General features: G+C 42.7%; 1 protein-coding gene across 3 annotated transcripts in view; it reads left to right on the top strand.

Moving 5' to 3' along the window:
* The window catches only part of DAAM2 (dishevelled associated activator of morphogenesis 2), a 208,313-nt gene extending 183,519 nt beyond the window's left edge, over positions 1 to 24,794 (top strand). For all 3 annotated transcript variants that reach the window (XM_088161275.1, XM_088161273.1, XM_014877259.2), the window contains 8 exons: positions 499 to 605; positions 1,313 to 1,401; positions 2,153 to 2,321; positions 4,090 to 4,197; positions 5,562 to 5,622; positions 9,200 to 9,331; positions 17,543 to 17,713; positions 19,068 to 24,794. In XM_088161275.1, coding sequence (XP_088017401.1) covers positions 499 to 605; positions 1,313 to 1,401; positions 2,153 to 2,321; positions 4,090 to 4,197; positions 5,562 to 5,622; positions 9,200 to 9,331; positions 17,543 to 17,713; positions 19,068 to 19,283 — 1,053 coding nt within the window. In that variant the 3' untranslated portion in view covers positions 19,284 to 24,794. The remainder of the gene's footprint in view (positions 1 to 498; positions 606 to 1,312; positions 1,402 to 2,152; positions 2,322 to 4,089; positions 4,198 to 5,561; positions 5,623 to 9,199; positions 9,332 to 17,542; positions 17,714 to 19,067) is intronic.
* The last annotated feature ends 2,676 nt before the right edge of the window (positions 24,795 to 27,470 follow it).

The raw sequence follows: 27,470 nt of genomic DNA, 5'->3' as shown, positions 1-27,470 counted from the left end.
TTATTGTTTATTGTTTCAGCAGTGTAGGGCATACCCGAGAGAGATAGATGAGGCTTTGTGTGTACTCTACGATATGCACGATGGGTACTTCACTCTGTTTGGGACACATCCTGCTCTTGTTTGCACCAATCTAAACTCCAAATAGTGCTGTGGGAATCAAGTTCTCTCTGTACTTCCCCTTGGGTAAGTTGCAGTAGCACTTGGCCTTTAGGATTTTGAAATGGGAAATTCCCCATAGAATTAAAAATTAATCTTAATGGGGTCAGTGAAGGATAAAGACAGAACAGAAAGCAAAGGTTTAGAAGAGGTCAGTTTTGTAGACACAGCTGCACTTTTTTGAAGTTATGGTCACACGGCTGAGTCAATGTAATTCTTCCCAGTGGTAGCAGAGAAATCTGAGGGCACTCTCTCCACCAGGGTTTGTTTGTGCCCCTCTGTCCCCCTCTCATTTTCCTTGGATCTCATATCTCAGTGCTTGGTTTGTGTCTCTCACTCTAGCTACTGAAGTTTGTTCCTGAAAAGAGCGACACTGACCTGTTGGAGGAGCACAAACACGAAATCGAGCGCATGGCCCGGGCGGATCGTTTCCTCTTTGAAATGAGCAGGTCTGTTTGATACATCATGGGAGAGTGCATGCAGGACTTCTTGGAAACAGCTGTAGTTGTTATTGAAAATGGATCATCTGGCACTGTAGGGGAATGTGCAAGACTGTGGGCCAGCATTCTACCCTGTGTTTGCCAGAAGCCTGTGAATGTTACAAATATTTCCATTCATGACACAAACTTTATTGACAAGAACCACTTCTCTGTGCTTCTGAAGCATAAGGGCCTGTGCCCTGATGACAAGCAGAAATCTGCTTCCTCTGCCTAAATTTCTTCACAAAAAGGAATGCAGATCCAAGTATCAGATGTAGTGTAGCCAGGGATCAGAACTTCGTTTAGATCCCTTTTTCTGTTAAGCTATCTCATCTCCTCATCCTCTGACCCTCTTTCTTGTTCCAGCTTTGCTACACCCCTGATGAGGATTAACATTTTGTTCTGCTAGTTGAGGTGTAGCTGGCATCTCCCATGACTTTTATATTTTGAATGTAATGGGAATTCTTCCAGCTCCTTTTCAGTTGAGAGCAAAACAACTTGAGGTCCACCATTTTCATGACAAGGTTGATTATGTAGTGTAATATGTTTGACCTATGTCCATAATCCCATGCCTTGGCTTCATGGGATTGAACATCCAACCATTAGATTTATGTGGGGAGCGTACTGGGCTTCAATAGTTCCAGTTCAGTGTTGGCTTTTCTCTGCCCTTCATGCAGGATTGACCACTATCAGCAGCGGCTGCAAGCATTATTCTTTAAGAAGAAGTTTCCAGAGAGGCTGGCAGAAGCAAAACCAAAAGTGGAAGGTATGATTAATAAAGCTTTTGCTAAGAGTTGGGCAGAGGGGCAGGGAAGGTCAAGAAAGGCTTGTCTTCAAAGGAGATGCTTTACATTCATGCTATGTTTGTAGAGCCAGTGAGCCCAAGGCATGTCATATCCTAAGAAATTAATTCTGTCTGACACTCTTCTTTCACCCATTGACTTAATAAAGTCAATTTCATGTTTGTTGTACTATAGATACGACCTGACAAATATGACAGCATGCTGTCAGGCTGAGCTGCCAAAAGCTTTAATGGTCTTTCTGTGCAGGTCAGCATTTCCTTCTCACCCTCAAGTCCTTGCACCTTCTCTCTTCAAAGGGCAGATATTCAGGACATTGATATTCAGGGAATGTGTAACCTAGAGAAGCAGGAGAGGTGTATAGCTTCTGTACCACATCCATGATTATTGCAGAGAAGAAGTGAGTGCGCTTTACTCTACATTTTCAGAAGAACTCAAGCCTTGCCTCTGCTCTCACTGGCTGTGCTTTTAGAGTGTGAGGTAACAGGAGAGTAGCCTTGGTCCTATGTTCAGGGGAGCTTCCTACAAATATGTAGTGCATTTTCCTTCCAGTTGCCCTCATTCAGGAGGTATGTGGGTGCAGGAAGGACAGTACACAGACAGTCTTGCAGCATCTGTTGTGCAAATGATATTCAGGGTGTTTCAAATTATGGGCCCAAGCATGTTAAAAACAGCTACTGTGCAATAACTTGTCCTTCTTTTTTCTCTCTCTTCAAGCCATTCTTCTGGCCTCCAAAGAACTCATCCGAAGCAAGCGTTTAAGGCAACTCTTGGAGGTAGTTCTTGCCTTTGGGAATTACATGAACAAGGGCCAGAGGGGAAGTGCTTATGGCTTCAAAGTCTCCAGCCTGAACAAAATTGCAGACACCAAATCCAGCATAGACAGGTAGGGTTAAAGGCCATAAGTATGTCGGTTACTGTGCTGCTGCATCTCTTAGCATAGTAGTGAAAATGGGTCTTTCTTTGGTTTTTGCTCTGTAGACAATTGAAAATAATGTCTTATTTAGCATTTTAATAGAGATTTTCACTCTAAAAGATCCTGCAGCAATTAAGACCAGCTATTAACGCAGCAACCAAATTCTGCTGTTTCTCTGGATAATGCACATCTGATGTTGGGTTGCGTTTCTGCAACCTTATGCATAGGTGACAGAATGTATTTCACAAAAACTGAAATTAGTTTGGGGAGAAGGAGGATTTATATGGAATTTGCTCTTTCTACCAAAGTTTTATGGCCAAGATTTTGCAAAAAAAGAAGACACAAAAAAAAATCTGAGCACAATTTTATGTCTCCTGTGAAACATGGCATATGTTTCTGATGGAAGACTGTCACAAATTTTTTCTCTGTATACACCACTAATGAAACTACAAGGCATAGGTCAGAGAGACTCATCTGGTTGTATCTAGAGTAGATAAGGAAAACAGCTGGTTTGGGAATGTGGAGCTTACTGTTCATTGACATGGACTGCAGGTCTTTATAATCATTCTGTGCTTTGCCCCATATCCCCATGCTGGTTCTGGAAATTAATCCAGTTGAGACTGGGAAGAGATTATAACATTTGGACTCCAGCAGCACTAAGGTTTTCTTTGGAGATCTCTTATGCAAGTTTTTACTAACTTGCCCCTTCCTTGAATTTTAAGATCTGCTGAGATCATAGTTGTGGTTAAATTACTTAAGACTGTGACAGAATGAATGATGGCAGTAAAATATCGTAAGAAAATCATCCCTGCCTAATAGAGCTTGAACTAACAGAGTACTACTCTGGCTACCAAAATGTCCTTTTTCTGTATTCCAAGGCTAACGCTTGTATAGCTAATGTTGAACTCTTTTTTGCCTTAATGTAGCTTGGCTTGATTTTTCCATGAATTAAATGTCCTGTGCAGATTCTGTTCTCACCAGTTCCCAGCTCCCAGGCTCCAGTCTGTGAAGCATAGCCATCTGCTATCTTCCCTACTTCACCCACCCAAAGTAGCTGTTATGGCTGTCTGTTCTTTTTACATGCAAAATTCCTTGTTTACTTTACAAATTTCCTTAAACCTTCTCCTGCATCCCTCATACATCTCAATTCTATCTGCTCCTGCTTGGGCTGCCGTTGGTTTTGTGTTACTGAGTCTGGGCACTGCACTTAAGCTCAGCTGTTTCATTACTGCAATAGTTTTCTTTGCAGATTTTCCAGTCTTCAGGAACTTTTTTCTCTTCTTATCAACTCTTGGGTTTTTTTCCCCACATTGCCTCTGAGGACAGCTTGCTTCTCCCTTAAATGTTAATGTCCCTTTAGTACTATTAGTTGTTTATTCTCTGAAGTATCTGGTGACAAATGTTATACTGTGTTACGCAATTTTCTTTTCTATTACACCATCTACACAGATGGATGGAAGCATGCTGGTGTTTCCAGAATAAATTAGGATACAGTATATTTATTGCTTGAGGTTTTAGGAAGGATGGTTCATAAAGGACTAATCCATTTCAGTCCTTTGTAATTTTCTTTCAGTAGCACAGCTGTTAACTGCTGATATATTGCTTAGTTTGTCCAAACAAGCACATTTCCTACCCAAATATTTTTCACTGATTTGTCACAATCCTTTCACCATCCTTTCCTTCTCGTGACCATCTTCCTTCTCATTTCTACCTTCTGTTTTTATTTTATTTTCTTTAGGAACATTACACTCTTGCACTACTTAATTATGATCTTTGAAAAGAATTACCCAGATATCCTAGATATCCAATCTGAGTTGCAGCATCTTCCAGAAGCAGCAAAAGTCAAGTAAGTCCAGTGCTATTACTTCTCAGAGTTGGAGTTCTTGGCAATTTTTGTTAACTTTGTTATCATATTTTTTTTCATTTCTGTCTTCTAAACCCATGGCCAGCCTTACATTTGTAATGCCTTTGTTGTAGATAACTGAATTGATAGCTTTACTCATATATGCCTGTATTTGCTTTATTTCTGAATCAGACATTCTAACTAGGCTGGCTGTTGTTTGTAATTCACTCACCATATTCTATGGTGGTTCATCTAAGTGTGCTATTTTTTCTGGGTAATTGAAGGTTTGTTTCTAAGATAGGGTCAATTAAGCTACAGTAAATCTTTTTCAGGAAGATTGTTATAACTTTTGCACAAATCAGTCTTGCACAGAAATACAGAAAGCATCGCACTTTCTGAAAAAACGTCAGTGGTCCATTTCTGGAAGTGCTTGTGAAAAATGAATACAGACGCCATCCCCCAAAACACTAACTTTTCTCTCTTTCCAAAGCACCGTTCAAAAAATAGTATGCATATTATTTACCCAGACATGATTCTTCGTGTAAGGAACCAATCCAACTAATGAAAGACAAGTGAAAAATGAATGTATTTTCACACTTAAAAGGCATTTATTAGAGCTTTAGTGGTGTTTTTGAGATGTAAGCTACTACTCCCCAAATATTTAGAGGGGATGCCTGCTGACTCACAAATAAGTACTCACTAGTTATCTGGAAATTAAAGACTTATTTTGCTCACAAGCTCAAGAAAAAAAAGAAACTCATGTTTATATATGATGAGCAGAAATTCAGTGTAACATTTGTGTCTAGGGAAGCATGTATGAACATTAACAGTACTGAGTACTATGCTCAGTTACAGTGTAAGCTGGCCCAGACTACCATGTGGTAGAAATGCAGATGGAAAAAACAATGTTTGGACTGTGAGGGAGAAAAGAAAATCACATGTAAATGTACTGCTAATGGGATTTAGTGGTGTAAGAATCATATGTAGAGATAATCTGAGACTCCAGTGATGTGTGTGCTAAAGCTGTGCTCCTTGCTTATGTGTCAGCTGGTCACTGCAAGCCGTGTGGTGTACACTCCTGGTTGAAGGGTCAGGCTCAGTTTGCAGGGCAGATGTTCCGAGGCCAACCTCCCTTTCCTTCCCAGGAAAATCCCAGTCTTCCGTGTGACCGCAGGCAAGCAGGGTGTGCCTCATCTTACATCTCATACAAAACGTAGCACAGAGCAGGAACAGATCCCCTTCCCCTCGTTCCGAGTCATCTGGCGTGGCTGGTGCCAGGGGCCGGATACCAGACGTGATGGGCCAGTGGGCTGTGCCTGCACCCCTGTGTAACACTGCTCTTTTTGTTTTGTCTGTCTCCCGTGCAGCCTGGTAGAGCTGGAGAAGGAAGTCAACAACATAAAGACTGGATTGAAAGCTGTTGAAACTGTAAGTATCTGAAGGTTTCCAAAGTGTCACACTTACAATATCTCTCTCAGAATCAGGGGCACTATATATTTTATGATAAGATAAAGTGGGCTTTCTTTTTTCATTCCTTTCCATTCCATTCCAGAATGCATTAACCAAGAAAAAACAAATAAAAGCTTCTCATGTGGAGCTCCTGCTGATGATCTTAGCAGAGTTAAGGCTAATGAAAAGCTTGTTTGATCTCAACCTGGAAGGTAAAAGGATAGTTTGATAAATGGCATGGACTGAAAGAAGAAATAAAATTCATGCTTTTTCTAACTGAGGGATGGATGGCTGCTGAGCAAGTGTTTCACATGGCTCTTGGAGTAGTAGTAAGCAGGTAGTGCTCTATTATATGCAACCCTAACCTCTATCCTAAGCACTCCTTGGGAAGGCAAAGGGAAGGATAGAAACTAGTTAAAGATGAAGCAGCTGAGCTGGCAAGCAAAGCAACAGTGGTGGGTTTTTTCCTGCTACTAATGAAAGCCAATTGTTGGAAATTGCATTGGGTGATTTCTGTGCAAGAATTACAAGGGACTAACACAGGACCCTCCAGTCCTTCTCATTCACCTTGAGACAAGACAGTGATGACTTCATTTTTCTTTCACATGACCTGAATTTGCTTTTGCCTCTGGGTAGAGGAAGGTATCTTTGTCCTGTCAGTGGCCTCCAGGGCTGTCTGGCTATTGTCAGCAGTTCATCATGTAATTAACCAGTGAACCTCTTGTGAAAAAAAACCCCAAACTTTCCCAACCTTATTTCTGGATTGTTGGGGTAAGGCAAAATGCAGCAATAAGAAGAAATACTGCTCCATACATGGAGTACAGTGTTTGGGAATTAAAAGCATCTGTAAAAGGGAGGCTAACATGGAGTTCATGACATGAAGAGAGGCCCAGTTTTTGGCTGAGACAGACAATTCCCCCCCTTTAAAAAGTGAGCAGCTAATTCTGTTTTGCTTTCTTTCATCAGATTATTTGTCCTTTTGCCTTGACAGCTGATTTTTCTTCTCTTTTCCATACACGGGTTCCATGGGCAACCTCTCCTTCCCATACAATCACCATCTTCCTGCCTCAGTCTTCTTCCTGCCATGGTATTTTTCTTCTGAGGCTGCCAGCACCTCCCAGTCTGCTTGCTCAGTTCGTGGTTTTCTGGCGTGTAAAAACCAGCACTATAGCAACAATAGAAGATCACTGTCAGGTGGAAGGGGGAGGAGGGGAAGGTGTGATTCTTGATTCTATTCCAGTGTGTTCTCACCACAGCCTTGGCTCCAGTGACTGGTGTTTCTTCAAGGCCCCTCAAGAATAGAAAGCTAAAAATAGTTTTGCAGTCAGATGCTCTTAAAGGTACTACAGACCATTTGGCTTCCTGGATTTGCAGCTCACTTCTTTGTAAAAATAAGATACATTCATTTCCAAGACATTCATGATGCCTTTGTGTAGGACACTTCCAGAAGGACAGATAAATAATGGAAGGGAATTTTGTCAGCAGAGCCCTTCTCTCAGACAGCAAGGAGATCATAACCACCACTTGAGAAATTACTACCATGGCTGAATCATTTCATCCCTCTAGAGAACCAGCAGCCCAGCCCACCAGGGCTAGTTCCAGCCTCTGTTGTGCTACTATGATTAGTAGAGACCATTTCTATAAGATACAGAGGATTTTTTTTATTCTGTGGTGTAGCTCTCTGGCTGATTACATAGTCATACTGGTTACTTGTGTGGGTTTGAAGTTTTTTTGCATTTTGAGAAAATTATTCTGCAGGGAAGAACTGAATTTGAAACTGAAGAGCAGACCACCTAATATTAATTTTACTTTGAAAAACACTGCTCTCCAGTAACAGTCCCAAATGCCATAGCTTTCAACAGTGAGTAAGATGACAGAATTGTTGTACTCACCTGCCAGAGAAAGGAGGAAGGAGAGAGTGGAGCAACTTTCAGCTAAAATAAGCTTCAAAATTAGAATGGAAGAGAGTGGCTGAAAAAAAGATGCATAATTCTTAGAAGCAGGTAAAGTGATATTTCTTATATTTGTAAGGTTCATTTCAAAGTGATGGTAACACAGACAAAATTCACTGCAAAGTGATGTGCTGAGCAGTGCTCCCAAGACTGTCCCTTGTGATGTGTCAGGAAAGCCAGTGGAGAAGAGGATGTAATACAAAGCAGGGGAAGTAGCACTTCTTTATTGTGGGCTTTCTCTGGCCACCTCCTCATTGCTTTTCCTACCCCTTTTCTGCTTTGTGGTCTTTCCTTGTGGTGGTTACATTTTCTTTCCAACTCACACCAGACCAAAAGATATATCATGTCAGATTTTAGATTGCTGACAGCCAAAGTAATTCTTGGCATTCAGCAGCACCGTGGGGAGCAAATCCCAAGATGTTTCTCATAAACCTGCCCATAGGTGCATATAAACCTACCCGTTTAGCTCTGTGAACTACTGTTTTGACAACCAGTAACAGAGAGCACCCAACATGAATGGAGCTAGAGTTAAAGCCAACACAAAAAATACTTTTTTCCAAAGGGAACAGAGGGTCAGATCGTAACTTGACCTGCTGCTTCATGCTGCTTTCCTTACAGAGAAAGTCAGGCTTTATCATTTCCACTGATTATTCAGCTGAGAATAAAGATGAGGCCCAGATTATAATTTCATTGTCCCCATGAGACTGTCAACAGCACACAAGCCAAGCACAGGCATGGGAGACATCCAATCTCACTATAAATTAGTCTGTTTGAGGAGTTCTGTAGCTCTCTCCATGTTTCAAGCATGATGATTAAAGTAAGGGAAGATATAGCTGTGGGTAATCTTGGCTTAAAACTAAAAAGCTTGAGCCAGAAATAAAGATTTTTGCAATCAAATTTTTTTCCTTTTGTAGGTAGCAGACAAATGGATCTTTGTTTCCTAAGTTTTTATGTGTTATTTTTTTCTTCTAACATAATTCTTCTTAGTACAATAGCCCCAGTTTATAACTCAGTCACTTTTATGATGTCCAAGCTAATGCTTAGCAGGGTGCTAACAAATGTTGCACCTGGCATCTGTCTATTTGTCCTTCAGTGGGACAATCAATTTTGATGTCTTTTTTCTGTTCACCTGGTGCTTTTCGGAGAAATAAAGAGGATACCTAGAGCACATTTTCCCAAGTATACAGCATTTTGATTGACCATGGGAAGGGATGATGTAGCAAAACTCACTATAGAAAATCCTAAAGCCACTTGCTACTCTTTATCATTTGTCATTTTGCATAGGAAAAAACCGCAGCACTTCATGTAGTTGATGCTTAAATTATAAAGTTGCTTTAGAAACTTAGCATGTTGATGGCTTTCTTGGGAGTGGTTGTTGTTTGAGGATAAGTGAAACTATAACCAGGACCTTCCTTTATCCCACCTTGACCTCCTCTCTCTCGCTTAAAAACTTCTGACTTAGTGAGAAAGTGGTTTTTAAGTTAGAGCTCTGGATGAATGTGGGAGCAGAGCATGCTCTACAGTGAGTGGAACAGATGGACTTTCCTGGTCCCTTCCTCATCACTGAGGAATCTTTGACACTCGCCTGTTTATTTCTCTTTCAGGAACTGGATTATCAGAAGAGACGCATGCGAGAATCAGGGGACAGGTTTGTTCCTGTGATGAGCGATTTCATCACTGTTGCCAGTTTCAGCTTCTCAGAGTTAGAAGACCTTCTCAACGAGGCTAGAGACAAGGTAAGAATTCCTTTTGAAGTGATTAGAGTTTTACCAGCTCAGTCAAAAGGTGGAATTGAAATGGAAACAGTCATTTAAGGTGCTGGGACTGCAGTGAAAACTTTAATAGATACTGAAAATTGTTTAGGCTGAAGTTTCTCATTTTTCCAATGTGGTCTATATCCATTTAGAACATATTTTAGGATTAAAAGAAGCATCAGTGCTCTTACCTACTTCTTTCTAATCTTCCTTAACATTATTCTTGTGCAGCATAGAATTGCAATGGCAGTATCCATAACAGGATACCACACCTTGCCATGGTGTGGAAGGGAATGCCTTTTAAGCCATTCCTGGAAAAGGGGTCCTTTGTTAGTGATGGTGACTTCATATTTTTATACCTTCCCTTTCTGACTGCATTCCACTCTGCTCATTCTGGGGACATCTGTGCTTTGTCTCTTTCCTTTAAAAAGGTACCTGGTAGTTTGGTGTCCTGGTTTCAGCTGGGATAGAGTTATTTTTCTTCTTGGTGGTTGGCTCAGTGCTACTCCAGCTATGCTTGATCTTTTCCACTTCTCTGTTACTGGGTTATTTCAGTACAAAGATAGAAATCCCAAACATGTGGTTTGTCTGAAGTTCTTGGATTCTTCTTACACACCCAGAACCATGTGTGTGTTACTCTTCAGGTGCTGCTGCAATCATTTTGTCCTTTCACTGTCTGCATCTCCATTACCAGACTGATACACCTAAGGAGGTTCTTGTTCTTTGATGATAGCTATAGTCTGGCACTAATCTCTCTGTCTCTCAGCTGAATGAAGAAGAATTTATATGAAAAGATCATAAGCTTATGAAAATGTTTAGAGAAGAGCAAGTTTTAAAGTAAATTATATATAATGGCAAATCTGCCCTTGTTGGCTGGCATATTACAAGTGCTTGGCTATATGAAGCAAATGTGTTATTTCTTTTGGATTGAATTGTTTCCACTTTGGTGTCAATCCTTTTAGGACCTATTGCATTACTAATGAAAGCTATGCTGTTGGATCAGCAGGCCTTAGATTTTGAAAATATAGGCTGAAGATCTTGACAGTAAGACTCCTCATTCTTCCAGTTCCTCTGCAGTAGTGTTATTTTGTGATTCAAAAGCATTTAAACATTTCCTTACTGTGGAGATAAACTTGGTAATAATAGTGACTTTCAGCTGCAAAGGCAGGAGCCACGGGCTGTCAGCGAGGGTTTCCCTGGCAAACACCAGTGGGGCAGTAGCTATTGCAGCACTCAGAGGGCAGAGCTGGGCAGTCTAGCACCATTAAGGCTGTGAAAAAATTCTGGGGAGAATAACATGGCTAATTTTTTCATAGTGGCATAGAATGGTTTGGATTGGAAGGGACCTTAAAGATCATCTAGTTCCAACCTCCTCCCACCAGCCATGGGCAGGGATGCCTCCCACTAGACTGGGTTGCTAAGAGCCCCCTCCAGCCTGGTTCTGAACACTTCCATTTTTCATCGTTGTCATGTTGCTCAAGAAAATTCAAACGCCTTCCAGTATAATAATGTTCACACCATACTGGCTTTCTAAGCACAAAAAAATACTTTGTATTCTGTCACCCCACTAAATTTACTGAGAAAAACTTGGTTTTCTATGGTTTGGAGGTTTCTGTGACTGAGTACATTTTTCAACTTCATTACAGCTAGACACACATTTCTGGAAGGATATTCACTATGTCCATGGCTTAAACTGCACTTTTGGTTTGATGTTAAAGATGATGGTGCTCTTTTCTTTTTGGCACTCCAGGACAAAAACCAAATGCAGATTCTTTATATGTTCAGTTGGGGGTTTAAAACCAGCAAGTGGTACATGTCCAGCACAGCAATGCAACTCCTTGATCAGACACTTGCAGGAAAAATGCCATTCTTTTGCTTTAAAAATAACCAGAGAAACTCCCTGCAGACAGACCAGTATGTCTGGAAGTTGTTGCACGCTTTTTTAGACATAGCCAATATAAAGCACTCAACATAAAGAGATGTTTTATATTAATGACTATAACATGCTTAGGAAACGTTACTCTACCTTCTCCTCACACACCCTTGCTATGTTTGAACACACACTATTCCAACTTTTGCTCAACCTATGGCTTTGGTTCTTCCACTGGCAAAAAGCTGCTTTTGGATTCCAGTGAGGGAACTGTCTGTCCTTACTAGTGTTGAGCTATTTCTCATGTTTGCTTCATATTATTTTGGCCCTCTCTTCTTCCTCTTTTTCCTCTTTTCTTTCTTAAAAAAGAAAGAAAAAAGGAAAAAGAAAGCTGGACATTTTCAACAAACCAGATGTGCTTTCCAAAGCCTATAACATCTTCCAACCTCAATGGGCTCTCTGTGCTTGTTGAATCACAAGCTTTTTTCTTACCATGGAAACGTAATGGAACTAGCCAATTAAAGGAAGAGAAGCACCAAGACATCTGATTATCCTGTTCTTTTTTTGATTTCTCAAAGCAAAGCAAATTGAGCAAAAAAGGTAGTGGGGCAGGGAGGACTTTGAAAAATATCCAAATGAGCCTAGGAAGAACTGGTCTGACTTACAGATTTATTAATAATAATGAAACCCTAGTTTTAACAGCTGGGGTTGGATATCCTAAATATAGATGTGGCTAATTGATTACCATGAGTTAATCAGAGCCATGTTTCCTCAGCTGGGATTTAAAACAATATAACTTATCTTTTCAAACTGGGGAAGTTTTTCTATTTTTTTAAACTTTTTCAATATTAGCAAAAGTAATTTCTTTAGTAATGGAAACAATTTATTACCAAGGTATGGTGCTGACCTTCTCAGCAGACAATGTTTTCCACAATCCCATGCAGTACCTTTTTGACCTTTTTTGATTAAACAGAACCATTCAAAGTCAGTGGCCATGGGGAGGAAGTGATATTTTAAATTTAAAGGGCCAGGTTGTCAGATGCAGGCATCCATATTTGCAGAGGAAGCCTTGTAACTTTACTTATCTTCATGCAGTAAACAGATGGCTTGGTTAAGAACTGATTGAAAACTTAGACCAACTCTCTAAACAGGCTTTCTAGCACAGCTGGTTCTTGTTCTTTTTGTGTTTTTCTCACTTTCAATACCACTTTATAAGGGAGTATATAGATTAGATCAAGGGATAATGTTTTCTGCCATTTCCCATAAAGTGGAAGGTGGGGGCAGGAGAAAGTGAAACTCTGCCCTGGAATCCTTCACCAGTTTTTATGTGTTTGAACAGATGAAAAAGAAATTTTTTTAACATAAGAAAGAAGAGGTTGAGTTTTATTCATGAAATGTTTTTCTCTGTTTCCTATGAGGAAGCAATGAAAATGCACAAGCAGAGGAAGAGTAACCTCTTATGGTATGAATTTTATTTTTCTACTTGAGAAAGGTGACATTTGTCCTATATGAATCTTTACTATGTACTTAAATATTGACAGGTATGAGCTTAGATCACTAGACTTCCTCAGAACTGTTCTGCTTAGTGCTTGGTTTATAACAAACCTGTTTTCAAGACACTTTGGATCTTGTTAGGAGTACAAAGTCAGCTTGGTCAGATGTTGCCCTTCCTGTGCTAAATGTCAAACTTAAGCCTCTCTATAGAGACACTGTGGAGGCTACTGCCTGGGTGAGGTGGGTAGGAAAAGTGTCCATTCCCAGTCTTTCTGATGACAGTTCCTCTCAAGCAAGGTATTTATCACGATGGAGAAAGGAGTTCAGAATCTGCACATTCATTTAATAAGCTTAACACCTACAGTAACTGTTTTGAAGAACAGAAAGGCAGTGAAAACGAATTAAGAAAATAGCCATTAATGGCAGAATGCTATGAAGCACAAAGAAATGCTATAGTCCAGGTGGCAGTTACAGACTATGCACTTCAGTTGTGCATTCTGGGGACTGGTGTTTTCTGTCAGCCACTTGGGGAAATGAATAAGGAATGTACCAGGTCAGAGACTGAGAAAGCCAGGATGAGGTATCCTACAAATACACCAGCCATTTGGTAAATAAATCACATAGCTGTTGTACAGTAACTTAGAACTTCAGATGCTGCAGTGCAGGTTGGCATCTTACATATAAGAATTGTTTAAAGCACCTGTAACTCGATGTAACTGTTAAACTCCTGGGACAATCCTTTAAGAGCATTTAGGCACAAGAAGATCTGGGCACAGCCCTGCCTGAAATTGGCATGCCTCTTTCTGTTAACTGATCTGAATTTGTCCCGTAAAGAGAAAAGACATTTATTTGACCTGCCTCAGTACTGAATTGGTGTCCTCGTAAGAGCATACTCAAGAGTACTTGTCTGGGGAGTACAGTTCATGTTCCATGGCCACATGGTATAATTCAGCTGTGTATTGGCTCCTCCCACAACAGCAGACAGCACAGGCAGCAGGAAATTTTTATCATGGCTGTTTTTCCTTCTCCTCATAGAGCCTCATTCCTGCCGTTTCCAGAGGTCTTCTGCCACTGTTTAACATTTCGTTGGCAAGCACAGCGGAGTTTGTGTGTGCTGCTGTCCCGCTTTCCCTCTCCTTGCTAAAATGGCTTTTTAAAATAAACAACTGTCTAAACGATTTGCTTTGGCAAGAGGATAAATTCAGTGGAAAGTTTGGCAGAGGAAGCAGAACTGGCACTGAGCTCGTGGACCTGTTATATCATGGAGCTTGGGGGCCCTTATGGTGCAGAAATAAATTTTTTAATGAAAAAAGATATACCATTCTGTGTTACAGTGGAAAACCTGCTGAAACAGAGTTTTCCATTTTGCTTTTGCCCATGTCATCTGTCCCCAAATGACTTCAGGAATAAGCAAGTTTCAGTCCTTGTTCCACAATATTGGAGCACATCACAAAATTCTGGGAAGCATTTTTCATGCATGAGGATTTAGCTACAGATTTCACAACTGTGCACAAGAGCTGGTGTTGTTTGGCAGGGAATCTGCCCATGGAACAGTCAAGAGATCTGTGCACAATGACACAGATCCCATGACAGAGAGCAGAAGAGAGGATCCAGAGCACTTTGTTCTGTGCCACGCTGCCTCTTAACTCCTTGAGTGAGGCAGGCAGTGTGATTTTAGCCACTGTGGGCAGGTAGAAGCCTGGGCTTTGTAACAGCACCGTGGAGGCTCTCTGCAGCACCTCACTGCCCCTCATCCCAGCACCAGTGCTTTGGAAAAGCACATGTGGTTGCAGAACCAGATTTGCACAGAGGCAGAAGTAATAAAACCAGAGGGGTCTGATGTAGTTTAAACAGTGAAAAGACAGCATGTCTCTCTTTACAATAGTGTATTACATTAGTGCAGTGCTCTACAGATGTGAACAACTGGTTTCTTTTCTCCATTTGCTGTATTAGATAAGTGGGGTGGCACTTTCTGTTCTGTAACGAATGGAGAACACAAGGCTCAGAAAAAAAGCATGAGTTCCCAAGCCACATTATGGGCAGAGCTGGCAGCAGAAGCTGGATCTCCTGACTTGCCTTCCTCTGCTCAGTCAGCTTTTTTCCAGAGAGGGTAGAGAAAGAGGGATAATGTTTATTTCAGTGAACTCCAGATTTTTCCTTTTGTAGTTATTTTAGGTCATCCAGCTCACAGATTTTTTGCTTTTCATCTTTCACTGCTTTACAGTAAGCGATTGTGACCTCCTAAGCCCTGTGTTCCAGGGCACCAAAGACAGGCTGTTCTCAGCCTCCTTGCTGCTGCTTAGAGACCACAACACCTTAGACTCATGAGCGAGTCTGGGAGGCTCCCAGGGCTGCTGAGTCTTTCCAGCACAGCAACACTGCTCCTCCTTGGAGTGGCAGTGGGGAGGCAGTGGCAAAAGCCCCTCTTGGCAGTGTGACATGAACTAGCTGGGGCTAGTAGTTGAGTGAGTGGCCTCGTGCAGAACATTTGCAGACAACACCACCCTCTAAAGGAGACTGCCATGTATGAAGGATCCAAGAGCCCCAGGAAAGGAACCCCTGCCTTTTCAACCTCCAGCTTCCTCAAGTGACTAGGAAACCCCTGTGGACATTCATGGACTCACCCAGCTCATTTCTGTGTGCCCCCTCACTCACCCCTTTGCTGAGCACAGGATGGAGGCAGTGCATTGCAAGGTGCAACAGCCATCTCCTGTGGGCTGCCCCTCACTTCAGGCTTTGCAGCATTTGGACGAGCCTTCCTTCTAGCTGGCAGCTCTAGTCACTGCTCTTAATTTATGTTTTACTTTCAATTTTCACAGGAGTTAATGAAAAATTAAGTTGGAAGAGATTCCAAGTAGCACATCCCGTATGAGCAATGAGCTTCAGGTGCTTTGTGTGTTCAAGCAGTGGTGGCAATGCCTGTGCTGAAGTCTTTCTCTGGCACTTCCCTGTCTCCCTGGCTGATTGTCACACTGGAGCAAGACAAGAAAATAGAGCATATGGAGATGCTTTATCTCCCTCTGTGGTATTTACAGCCTATATTCTCTCTGCCAAAGAGCTGGTGCTGGTTCAGTGTGGGTTACTGTAGACTGCTACACTTCCCTAATATTCAAAGAGCCTATGTGTATATTATATACATATAGATAAAATTACGGAGAGGGGTAAGGAGAGGGTGTAGGTGTGCATACTCATGTGTGTGTCTTCAGAGGCTTCAGAGAAAAGGAGTTAAACAGAGAAGTAATCTGTTGCTGATTCTATGTAGTGTTTCCTTCAACTCCTGCCATGTTTGGTAGCTCAAAGCAACTTGCATTTCTTCCAACACTTTTTTCCAAGATTCTTTGGGTTTCTTTGTTTGTTTCTGGCTGAGAACACAGTCTTTTTAAAGAAAGAAAAGAGAATCTATTTCTTCAAACTGCTTTGTGGGCCTGGCAGGGATAGCAGAGAAGGGGAGATGCTGAATCTCTCAGGCTGTGCCAGAAGGAAGTTGCTTTCCTTGGAGATTTCTTCCCCCTGCAGTTGACTGGGAGACATTGTTTATGCTTTACCTGGTACAGGGCCAGAGGGGTTTATAAGACCTGCTTCCAAACTCATTTTGTGCTGGGATCAGAGCCTGAACTGTTCTTACTGTCTTTTCCATTCTGCAAGAGCACTCATAAAAGGAAAGGGAAACTGTGCTGTGTTAGTATGAGCTGAATACATGTATGAGAGAGCTTGAAGACAGTCCATAGCCTGGTTTGGTAAATGCTGAGCTTTGTAAGGATGCTGTGCTGTAATTGTGTGCTAAAGTGCAAGCAGAGGATGCTAGGGAAGCTGTGCATCAGGGCACAGGTACTGTCAAGTGTGTGTTCCTGGGGCTGCCTGCTGCAGCACAGAGGAGTGAGAGGGAGGGTGGCTGGGCAATGGATGTGTGTCCTTACACAGCACTTACTGTACGTGTGTACACGCTGTTGACAGACTATATGTGCTTGCATTTATTTGAATGCATTTTGGTGAGCAATGAGACGTGCTTGCGAGTGTGAGAGTGCAAAGGAGAGAGCACAACTACTGCAGGACTGATGTCCAAGAGCCGGGGGTTGCTGTGAATTTACCATATCCCCATCAGGACTGCCCTGTGACTGAAGTCCTGCCAGTTGGCTGCCTCCATATGTGTCCTGCAGCCTCAACATTTGCCTTTTAAAATAAAAACCACTTGTGATGTATTCACTCTCTTTTAAGTCTGCCCGGGAGCCCTGGCTGCTTTCCTTGCCCCTCTCTCATGCCTTGTCTGTCTATAGTCTCCTCTCTCCCGGGCAACACCCTGACTCAGAGGACTCCAGAGAGATGGATGACATGGCAGAAGGTTTCCGAGAGGACAGACTGTAGCTTTATTGCAAAAAAACCTTTACCTCCAGGCATTTTAAAAGTGGATCTGAAGGGATGGAAGGGGAAAGTATGGACTAAAACCACTTGTTTCCCCAGCTAGCTCACTGTCTTCTATGCCCTGGCAGTCCTGCAGCTGCAGCCGAGATGTGGCCACAGTGTCATCCTCTGAAATTACTCTATTGCCCTCAGGAACTAAACATGATTTTTTTGTATCGGTGGGCAGTTAGAGCTCCCAGCACTATTGCTGTGTGTTGCCCAAAGGATATCCAGGAGAGCAGACTCTTCAGGGATAGAGGCACCTGCCTTGAGGAGAAGCACTTCTGTTGCTGGGGGTAGTTTGTACTCTTGCCACATGAATGCTCAGAGGGTATTGAATTACATGGTGTGGTTACTCGTAAGCTATCCTTGCTGTCTTCACCAAACTGCCTACCTAATTATGGCTCTTGTGTTTTCTGCCCTCTTGACAGTATGCCAAGGCACTGAAGCATTTTGGAGAGACCGAGGGCAAGATGCAGCCAGATGAATTTTTTGGCATCTTCGACACTTTCTTACAGTCATTTTCAGAAGCCAAGCAAGATCTGGAGAATATGAGGAAGAAAAAGGAAGAGGAGGAGCGCAGGGCACGCATGGAGGCCATGGTGAGGATCTGGGCACAAGAAGATGTTTCCTTCCCTCACCTTTTCATGTCTTGAGAGAAATTCCAGTGCTCACATCCTGTCACTGTTTTATGTTCTTCTCCCTGACACCTCTCTTTGGCATCATTCTGTTCTCACATTATGACATTTTTCCTGCTGTCTGTCTTGTCAGCTCTCAAGGATGTACAGTTTGACTCTCAAATTTCCCTCTTTTGGATTCAGATACCAAATCTAGCCCAGGCATTTTTGCCCTGGCACTTTGCAGGATGGGGTTGCCACCAGCCCACTCCAGACTATCCTGCTTTTGGGCTGCAAGCAAAGAAACCAGATTTCCCTCAGTCCTGCCAAGCTGGTCAGCTTCCAGTCAGACTCCATCATCATCTGCTGTGTGCCTGTCATCTGACAGTGCACAGGGACACAGAAGATGCCCTGGCACCTGCTGCAGCCCACACTAGCAGTGTTTCTCTCTGGCCAGCCTTAATGCCTTGATTCTTGGGGCTGTGTCTGGCCTTGACATGGCAGGAGAGCTTTCTGTGGGTTTTGCTGCTGGGAGACAGACGTGTGTGTCCCCAGGGGTTGGTGTGAACTAAGCTCAGCCTGTGTGCTGCCTGAGAGCTCAGCAGTGCCTTTCCTCCTTCCCCCTCGGTGCTTCCATGGCCCCATGCCGTGCCATGGGAGTTGCTATTTAAATGTTTGCTGAGCCAAAAGCAGAGGGTTTTGCCGTTCAGAAGAGGAGAGAGGTAAAACATCAGGATGCCAGCAGCCTTACTGCTAGACACAAGGATAACATGCCAGGAGATAGGCTCAAGTTTCCTCTCAGCCAGCCTGGGAAGTTCAGGGCCCACTGTTAAAGCACTGTGGGATGGTTTCATAGGCTATTACCCCATGAGGGATCCCTTATGGAAAGGGTCTTCCTGCAGTGTGGGGCTAGCATTTGCAGGATGAGCGACAGCTTCCTGATAGCCACCACCATCCCTTGCCAGTTCTGCTGATTCTGGAGCCGAGCAGTGGAAGGAGAGAGCTGAGCTGACACTATCCTGCTGTAAAATTAGTGCAAAACAGCAGCAGCATGGACAGATCCCGTGTGTCCTCTTGCTGCGGGCCGATTGTGCTTTGTGAGGCAGACGTGCATTGCTACTCATTCCTCATTTCTTCTGCTTTCTTCTCCCCTGTGTAGAAGAGAAGCCCAGCGTGGCCTCTTGTTGCTCTTGGCACAGGTGATGGCCTTGTGGATAAGCTCCTACTCTTTTTTTTCCCCTAATCTGTGCTGAGGCATTTTAGCTGCTTCTTGGCAGTGTACCTAAGTGATCTGGCACCTTGGTTAGCTAATCCTAAAACTCTGTGTTCTTCTCCACAGCTAAAAGAGCAGAGGGAAAAAGAGAGGAGACAAAAGAAATCAAAAGCTGGAAGCATCTCTGAAGAGAGTGGGGAGTTTGATGACCTGGTGTCAGCATTAAGGTCGGGTGAAGTCTTTGACAAAGACTTGTCCAAGCTCAAGCGTAACCGCAAGCGTTCGGGGAACCAAGGCTTAGAGACAAGCCGTGAGCGGGTGGTGACAAAGCTAAATTATTAATTACGAGAGAAAGAAAAATAATCAGCTAAAAGAAGGTGATGAAAAAGTGCAAAACAAGGAAGATGAATGTGTGTGATGGCACCTGGCTGACAGCTGCCCCAAAGGCTTTCTTTGGTCTGTAGCTAGAGACGATACCTTTCCATGATCAGCTCTCCTCTCATCCCTCTTCTGTGCTCCTAATTTGAACCATTATAAAAGTGCCTCTGTGGATCCAGCAGAGCCTGTGACTGGGCCATGCAAGCTGACAGGTTTGCTTCTGGGATTTTGTTGTGTCATCAAAAGCCTCATGGTGATGACAGAAAGTACTTGGGCCTTGCAGACGGCCTCACAGCTGGAGCAAGATAATTTTCTGTGTGCCAAAGTAAAAACTAGTCATGATCTCCATCTTGCTGATAACAAGGAAGACTAATTTCAGACCAACTCTGTAAACAACTATCACTTCTTCAGGATCTAGACTGGCCTTCAGGAGTCTGTCGGGATGTGGTTCTCAAGTTTCCAATTCCCTTCTAGGATTGGATTTTATAAGCCATTGATTAGCACCTAAAAAATGCATTTAAGCACATGTCCTGTGTAGTGTTTTTGTGTGGCCTACACTGTTCAAAGCAAGTGAAGCTTAGAAAGAAGTCTTCAGTTTCTGTAACAAAATGAAATTCAAGAATCAAGATCAACATACAGTAATTTGCAAAAGTCTTTTGAATTCTGCTTTGCTAAAAGGAGTTTTCTGGAATTTCTTGGTGGTTGAGTCTCAAAGCTATGAAATGCATCTTCTTGGAAAGAAACTCTGGCTTTGCTTTAGAAAACTAAGCCACTGCCAGGTTGGGATTACAAGTAGATGACTGTAGAGCCTATTGTCATTGCTGGAGGCTGGCAGAAAATCAGTGGAAAATTTCTTATCTGTTTGGCAAGATTGGAAATTGGGAGCTCCCTAATATCATCCGCAGGTCTCCAGTAGCAAACAGCAAACAGTTTCACTGCCTGCCAAAAGTGAGATTTCTTTTCCACTTGATGCTAGCTGTGATTGCTGTTGGCATGAACTGGTCTTCCTGTCTAACAGCCTGACCTGCACTGCACACACCTCACTCCTGCCAAGGGGAACCACGTCACTCAGTAAGATGTGAATGGTGTCAAAGGAGGGCCTTGGAGCACGCTGACTTTTTCGTTTTGAAGAAATCACTCGGGATCAAGCGAAGGAGAGCCCCATAATTAAAACTGAAAGTTTTTTGGGGAGAACACAGAATTGTGTAAGTCAAGCAGGCTTTGAGTTAGGTTAATTCAGAAGAAACAAACAAATTTGTAGTTCGGTTACATGAATTAAATATAGGCAGAAAATCAAGAAGAGGCTTGAATTCTGTGTGTCTTTATGGTTCAAGGAAAGGGATTGGATTGCGTGGACTGTCATGGCTTTTTTTTTTTTTAGCCTTTTTTTTCCAAACTTGTCTTCTTTTTTTTATTATCTTCCCTGAAGAAGGAAAAGAGGAAAATAAAGAAAGATGATGGATTCTTCTTCCTAGACAAGAAGAAAAGAGAGAACATTTGTGGAGAGAGACTCACCATCTACAAATTGCTGCATTAGTCAACAGCACAAAATGTCAAGGAATCCCAGGGAAGTTTAATCATTTGGTTTGATTTTTCTCTGAATGTCACTTAACCTCAGGCTCTGCACTGAGTCTGCAGAACAGAACCTCCTCTGCAATGCATGCTGCCTGATCAGTATTACACACTACAATATTGGAGAAGCAAACTGTGGTGGTTTTCTGAACACTTTGAGAGTTAAATAATTATGTAAACTATGAAAAGCAAAAAAAAAAAAAAAAAAGAAAATTGAGAGAAGAGAAGCAAAAAAGTCAGAATTGTTAAACTCTGATATTTCATTGTTTACTGAATTTTGAGTCTCCCACCCAAGGATTTCCCTATTTAGGACATTCCAGACTGCCGCGCCTCTGTATAATACTCATCGTAAAGAGCTGGTATCTTACAAGAGCTGGGTGCATTCTCCTCCCTTACTATCCCACTCCCCTTCTGGGATTAGCTATTAACAGCAATGCCTATTGCAGTGGACACAAGCACCTTGTAGAAGAAAGACTATTTCATAAAGGTTTTTGAAAGTTTAAGAAAAAATCTCACTTTTTAAAGCATTTTTATTTTAAATTACAAATGGATTTTTAGAAATGTCTCTTGTAAATTATATTAACAAGCTCCTTGCTGCTCCCTGAATTAGACTTGCTATATATCCCAGCCCTTTTGTTTGTCTTGTTTTAAAGCATGCCATGTAACCTATGCCATGTAAGCCATATGAGAGGTGGTAATATGTGCCAAATTGGTATACAATTGAGTTTAGATTTGAATAATCCCTGAATTCCAAAGATTATGCTTTTAGGGATTAGAACATTGTAGGTTTTTTCCCTCCCTCTTTGTTCTTCCTGGGTTTAGAACTCACCCAGAACTTCACGTGTAGTGCCAAGGTCAGTCCTGGTGCAAGGTGATGTGCAAGTACAGCTGCTTGCTTGCTCCCCAGGTACTTGTTTGATAAGGCAGACTGTCAGTGTGGCAGCTGCCAGAGAAAAAACACCTCAGGGCAAACCCTTTGAATATAAATACAGCATTTCCCCTGCTCTGGTATTTGTCAAACCAGGTTTGTGCTGTGCTTTCTGAAACTGAAGTCACTTTGCCAGGCCACAAATGTAGCAAAAGCAGAGAGTGATAAATCCTCTGTCCCTTTGTATACACAGTTCAGCCTTGATTTAAAGAGGTCCTGTATGATGGTACATAACAACATTCCAGCCACACTGGGAGCCAAAGAAAGCTGCTGTAATTTTGCCACCTCCTTGACTCATACATTAATAATGAGAGATTGTGAAACTCCTGTAAATCAGCTATGGGATCCTTAAGGGGATGGACAGAAAGCTCAGAGTCATGCCCTGATTCAATACAGCTTGAGTTTCTCAGCACTCCAGCACCCCAGGCTCCCCCGGTTTTGAATCACTGATGGTGGCCAAAAGCTTCATTCAGTGTGCTGGACAGTCCTCCAGGCTCTTGACTCCACGGTGAAAGTTCATAAAGAAGGTTTTGGAAAAGCTCAGTTTCACGCTGAGGCAAGCAATGTTTTCGTACAAGTGGTGACAAGTAGCGAGGCCCATTCAATTATCTACTGTGTGAGATTAGGTTACCCACACAGAAGATAAGGAAAAAATTGGCTCTGCTGTAGGGCCTGGCATCAGATTCTTGCTGAAGCCAAATTTGTCCATGTTTCTCATCTCTTGGGTATTGTGAGTGCATGTAATACTCTCTTCTTCAGCAGTTGTGGTTGAGTTGCCAGCTGCTGAAGGAGAAAGGAAAATCTTATTTCTGAGTAGGTTTAGGAAGCAGTCTGAGGTCTAACATCACACTGGAGAAGAGCTAGGGTCTGCTGTTGTCCTTGCACCTGTGCCTAGAACCAGCATTTTAAGAGAAGTCACTCTGACGTTGGAAATAAGTGGAGAAGAAGCGAGATGTGAGAAAGAAAGGCATAATTGAGGGTTTGTTCTGCTTCCTACAGAAATGCAGTAATTGCTGATTCTAAGATGAAGTTCCTCACACCTAGAAGAGGTACTTTCTAGCTCTCCAGAATCTGTCCCTAGAGGTCTAGTGCTCACTCACCTCTGTGTCTCTGCACAGATTGCATTAGGATGATCCCAGAAAAGACTGAAGAAAACTGCCTCCCCCTTCCACTTCCTTTGAACTGAGTCACTCTTCTCAGTCTTTCATGTCTCTAGAAATGCTACAAGGTAAAGTGACTTCAAGGAGCAAGACCTTTCCATGCTCTGTAGCACAGCCATTGTCCAGGCACCAGTTCCCTACGAGAGCAGAATTAGGACTAGTGTTCAGGGCTGAGAGACTTCCTCACTGGGGAAACAACCTGGATGTCTTTCAGAAGCATTTCTGTAATGTGTTCACAATGTCTGAGCAAGGGAAAGGAATTGCAAAGGATCCTGGTGGGAGACCGTGGGGCAGGAGTTTCCATAATGATCGGCCCCACTGGCTAAATCTTTCCTTTTCTTTAGGAAAGATCACACTTTGAGCTGGGTTGCATGGGAGAAGCTTGTGTCAGGAGTTTCCATGAGGGGAAAGGAGATCTGTTGTACAGTAGATGATGTACATGATATATGCAGTTTTGTTTCTAGGTTGGTTGTTTTGGGTTTTGTTTGTCTGTTTGTTTGGGGGTAAAATGATTTTTTTTTTTAAAAAAAGGTTTTAGGAATCTCTAAGGGGAACCTGTAAATCTGACACCTCTATTTATTTTGCCTTATTTTAGTTTGCTATGTTTGTATGTATACACTGCATTACAGCAAAGACTATTGAGACTGTGCCAGGGCATTACACCAGCTGGAGAGCTGGCTTGGCTGCTGTGCCAGCTGAGCCAGGCCAGGGGATGCAGGTGAGCAGTGAAATGAGGTGTGGGAAGGGAGGTAAGGAAAAAAAAACCTTTTGGCTTTTTTCATAATTACTTTGCCCCTGGTGATCTTGGTTCTGGGAAAGCACTTATTTTAAAGCTTGTGGTGAACTGATGGAGACTGGTTATTTTAAAACACTTTCTACAAAAGATGTTTGTTTTTTATCACATGTCACAGTAAGAAGATCGAGAAGAGTTAAGGTGCACAGTTGCTCGCTCAAACTTCACCCTTCCACACAAATTCGGTCCATAATTGCAGAGAAGCTTGGCTAGGTGGCCAAAAGTGGTTCATGCCCTGTAACTTCTCACCGGATTTAACACACCAGTGAGACCAACTGGGACAGTTCTCCTTCCTCTGAGCTAATATTCATGGTCAAAGAAAGATTTCATCTGCTTTACCTTTCCTTCTCCAGCCCACCTCCCCAGGTTACCCCAGGTCAGCAAAATCTTTCTACTGGTTGGTTTGTTACCCATGGATAACACACACAAGGTGTTTGGCCATGGCTCCTTGGCTTCTTTACTTGACACAGGAGATTTCCTGCCATCCAAAGAGGTAGTCTCCATTGGCCACCCTAGTTTCTACCACAGCTCATGAAGGGCTTGGTCCTTTCAGCCTCCCCTACTAGAACCTCTGAGCCAAGAGATCTAGAAAAGCCTCTCTGCCAAGCCATTTGCTCCCTTCCTGCTCACCTTCAAACAGGCTTTTTAAAGTTCTTTGCAGTTTTTAGAATTGTGAGGGAATGTTTGGTACCTGAGCCACTCTGTGCTCAATGCCTCCCTTCCAAGTCATCCCCACCTGCAGCTGTTCTGCTCCCCTGCAAGCCTGCTCAGCTTGAAACTCACAGGTCACTTTGGGAGGTGGCCCTGCCTGCCAAGCTAGAAAGTACAGTGCTGCTTACTGAAGTGGGAGGTTGTGTGCTGCTGTAATGCCTTGGCCTATCCTCATTTCTTAGTCAGTTTAAGACTATAAGTGAATTAAATGTACAAATCCTGTAGTGTCCTTTTTATCTGTATCTTTTTATAAGAATATACTGTAATACTAAAAAACAAAAGCAAAAAAAATTAAAGATATATTGCCCCCACTGTGTCTCTGTACATTTCTTTGTAGTTTCATTTTCTGTGCATTTTGCCACAAAGTCTGATAGATGAACGGGGTCTGGGTGCACTTCTTGTTAAGCTCTGGGTTTTTGGTCAAGAGTGTGCAACTCTTTAGGTGGCACTGTCACTACAGAGCTGGTGAGAAACTCCACAGGCTGTTCTGGGGGAACAAGCAACACTGTGGAACAAAAGCACATGCTCCCCAGCTGTGCAATGGTGAAGAGCTGATCAGGAGCCAGCAGGTTACCATATCCAAGGGTCCTCTTTAAAAGCTCTCACTCGTTCCTCTTTCAGAACTACACACGGTACACAGGAGTTGACTTAAAGAAAAAGATAAAAGTAAGACAGTCCTGATATCTAGGAGTTCATAATCCATGGCTGGACATGACTATTCCAAACAAGGAAGGGAGTGCAGGGCGGCAGCACTGACCCTGAGCTCGCTTGCATAACTGAGCAACGTCCCGACAGCAAGAGTGTCAAATCGGAGGAGGAGTGGGCAGGAGAGCATTGCTGCCAAGGAAGGAGTTAAATAAGGCCAGCTGAAAAGAAAGCAGGAAAGCTTTCTTGATTGAAGACTTCAGAAAAGCAGGGTGCAGAGTCTGAAGAGAAGTTAGACACAGAGCAGCAGGGTGAGCAAGATGCACACAGGGTTAGGGCTAATTTGTGGCTGAATTTTAGGGTATACTGAGGAATTCTTCAGCACTCAGGGGCAGAACCTTGTCTTCATCACAGAGGCAATGAGTACAGCTGTTTCATTCATACACAGATCTCCCCGTTTCTGTTAATGGAAAGAGCCCACTGACTCTTAAAATTATCCTTAAGCCACAACATTTCATTCTTATCTTCAGCCCATCAAAGGGCAATGCTTTAACCTTGAGCTCCTGAGAAGATCGTGCCTAGCTTCCAGTGGGAGCCTTTGCTGGCTATGCAGCACATTCCTGCAGCACTAAAGTTCCCAGGGACCCCAGACAAATCCCTGGCTGTTGGCTCTGGCTGTCAGGTGGGAAGAATTGTGGAAATGAGCAAAAGAAATCAGGGTATAATTGTTTGCACGGGCTGAAGATCAAGAGGGAGCAAATGGGAGTCTTAGTACTCTATGGGAAGGTTCTTGGCTTTTAGTTGTTGGAAAGGCTTTCAGTTTCTCCGTTTTGATCTATTTAGTTCACGCTTTGCTAAAATTCTGACTTTTAGGTTCTTGCTGTACTGATTCAAAGGCAGAAGTAAGGGGATATTTCTGAAACTTCTGCATTGTGTGAGTGGTAGAGGCAGGATGAAAATGTTGAGACCTTCCTGAGTTCTCTACCCTGGCAGCTGGGATTTGGTAGAGGAAGTCAAACCATTGCTTTTCCTCTTATTAGAGATGGAATCCAGTGGCATTTGAATTACCTGCTTTGAACAAGCCAGATATCTTGCCTGGATTGTCAGAAGCCTTTTCTTTAATATTTTGTTTGGGATTGGAGCACACAGTGAAGAGCTGTTGTTCTGCCCTGCAGCATGGGTCCATCACAGAAGCCTCCTTCTCTCTTCCTTGATACCTTTCCATGATCGTGGACCTCCTTGTCATCACTGCATAGAGCAAGGTAAGTGCCTCATGGCTTTTTCTGAGCAAAACTAGGGTTGGAGTTTAACTGCCCTGAGTGACTGGGAGTGAAGAGAAGTGTAAGGGGAGCTCTCTGCTCTTGCTGGGAAGGGCTGAGTTGATCATTTATCAGGTTTCTCTTTCTTTGACTTTTATCTCAGCCATAGTGGACATGGAACTTTCTGGGAGAAATCTGCTTGGCCCTAGATTTGTACCACTAGGAAATGAAATAATTAAAGTTTGAAGGGTTTTTTTCTCTTCCTCTCCAAGCCTAAAAGTTTTGGTTTTCAGCAGTGTTATGATAGATTTTGTTTGTTTGATGTTCCTGTAGTTAATGGGCTTCTTGCTGTTTTCTCTGAGGCATAGTTGCTATTTATCTCTACTTTGCTTAGACTCACCAGGAGATAAGGTCCTTTTTCCCTTTTTGTCTTCCCCCCCTTTTTTCATCTCTTTTGCCTTTTTTCCCCCCTCCCTTTTGCCTTTTTTTGCTGTTTCTTTCCCTAATTCACCCCACTCCAGACTCAGCAGTGAGGTGGAAGCTTGCCTTGAGTGAGCTGCTGCATCTTTCCTACCATGTGATAACATTGACCCCTGGGGGTCCAGAAGGATCTGAAATGCTGTGAATAGTTTAACATGGGAATCTAGGAATTGTTCTTTGTCTATCTTGTTTTAGATGTGGGGCACAATTGTGTTGAGCCAATTTCTTAAGTGCTTATGGAAGGAGAACACATCTCTAATTACATAAATTAAAGAAAAGAATCAGAAAATGGGAGGGGGGAAGATTAACTCAGTTGGTCAGAGTATAATGCTAAAAACACCAAGATTGTGGGTTACATCCTTGGGCAGGCCATTCACATAGGAGTTGTACTTGATGATTCTTGTGGATGCCTTCCAACTCAGAATATTCTGTGGCTCTGTGATCTGGGAAAATACTTTCATAATTTATGGCTGTGAGATGTGGAAAAAGGCTTTTGTTGGCCGAAAGTGTTTATGACCAGTAGTAGTTGGGTCTGTTGTGTTGTAGCAAGAGCTTTGCCATCCTCTCCCTTCATGGAAGAGCTATTCAGAGCACTTCCAGCAA

This window comes from Sturnus vulgaris, chromosome 3, assembly GCF_052056855.1.
Source record: "Sturnus vulgaris isolate bStuVul1 chromosome 3, bStuVul1.hap1, whole genome shotgun sequence".
Taxonomy (NCBI): Eukaryota; Metazoa; Chordata; class Aves; order Passeriformes; family Sturnidae; genus Sturnus; species Sturnus vulgaris.
This window is presented reverse-complemented; position numbering and strand designations above follow the sequence as displayed.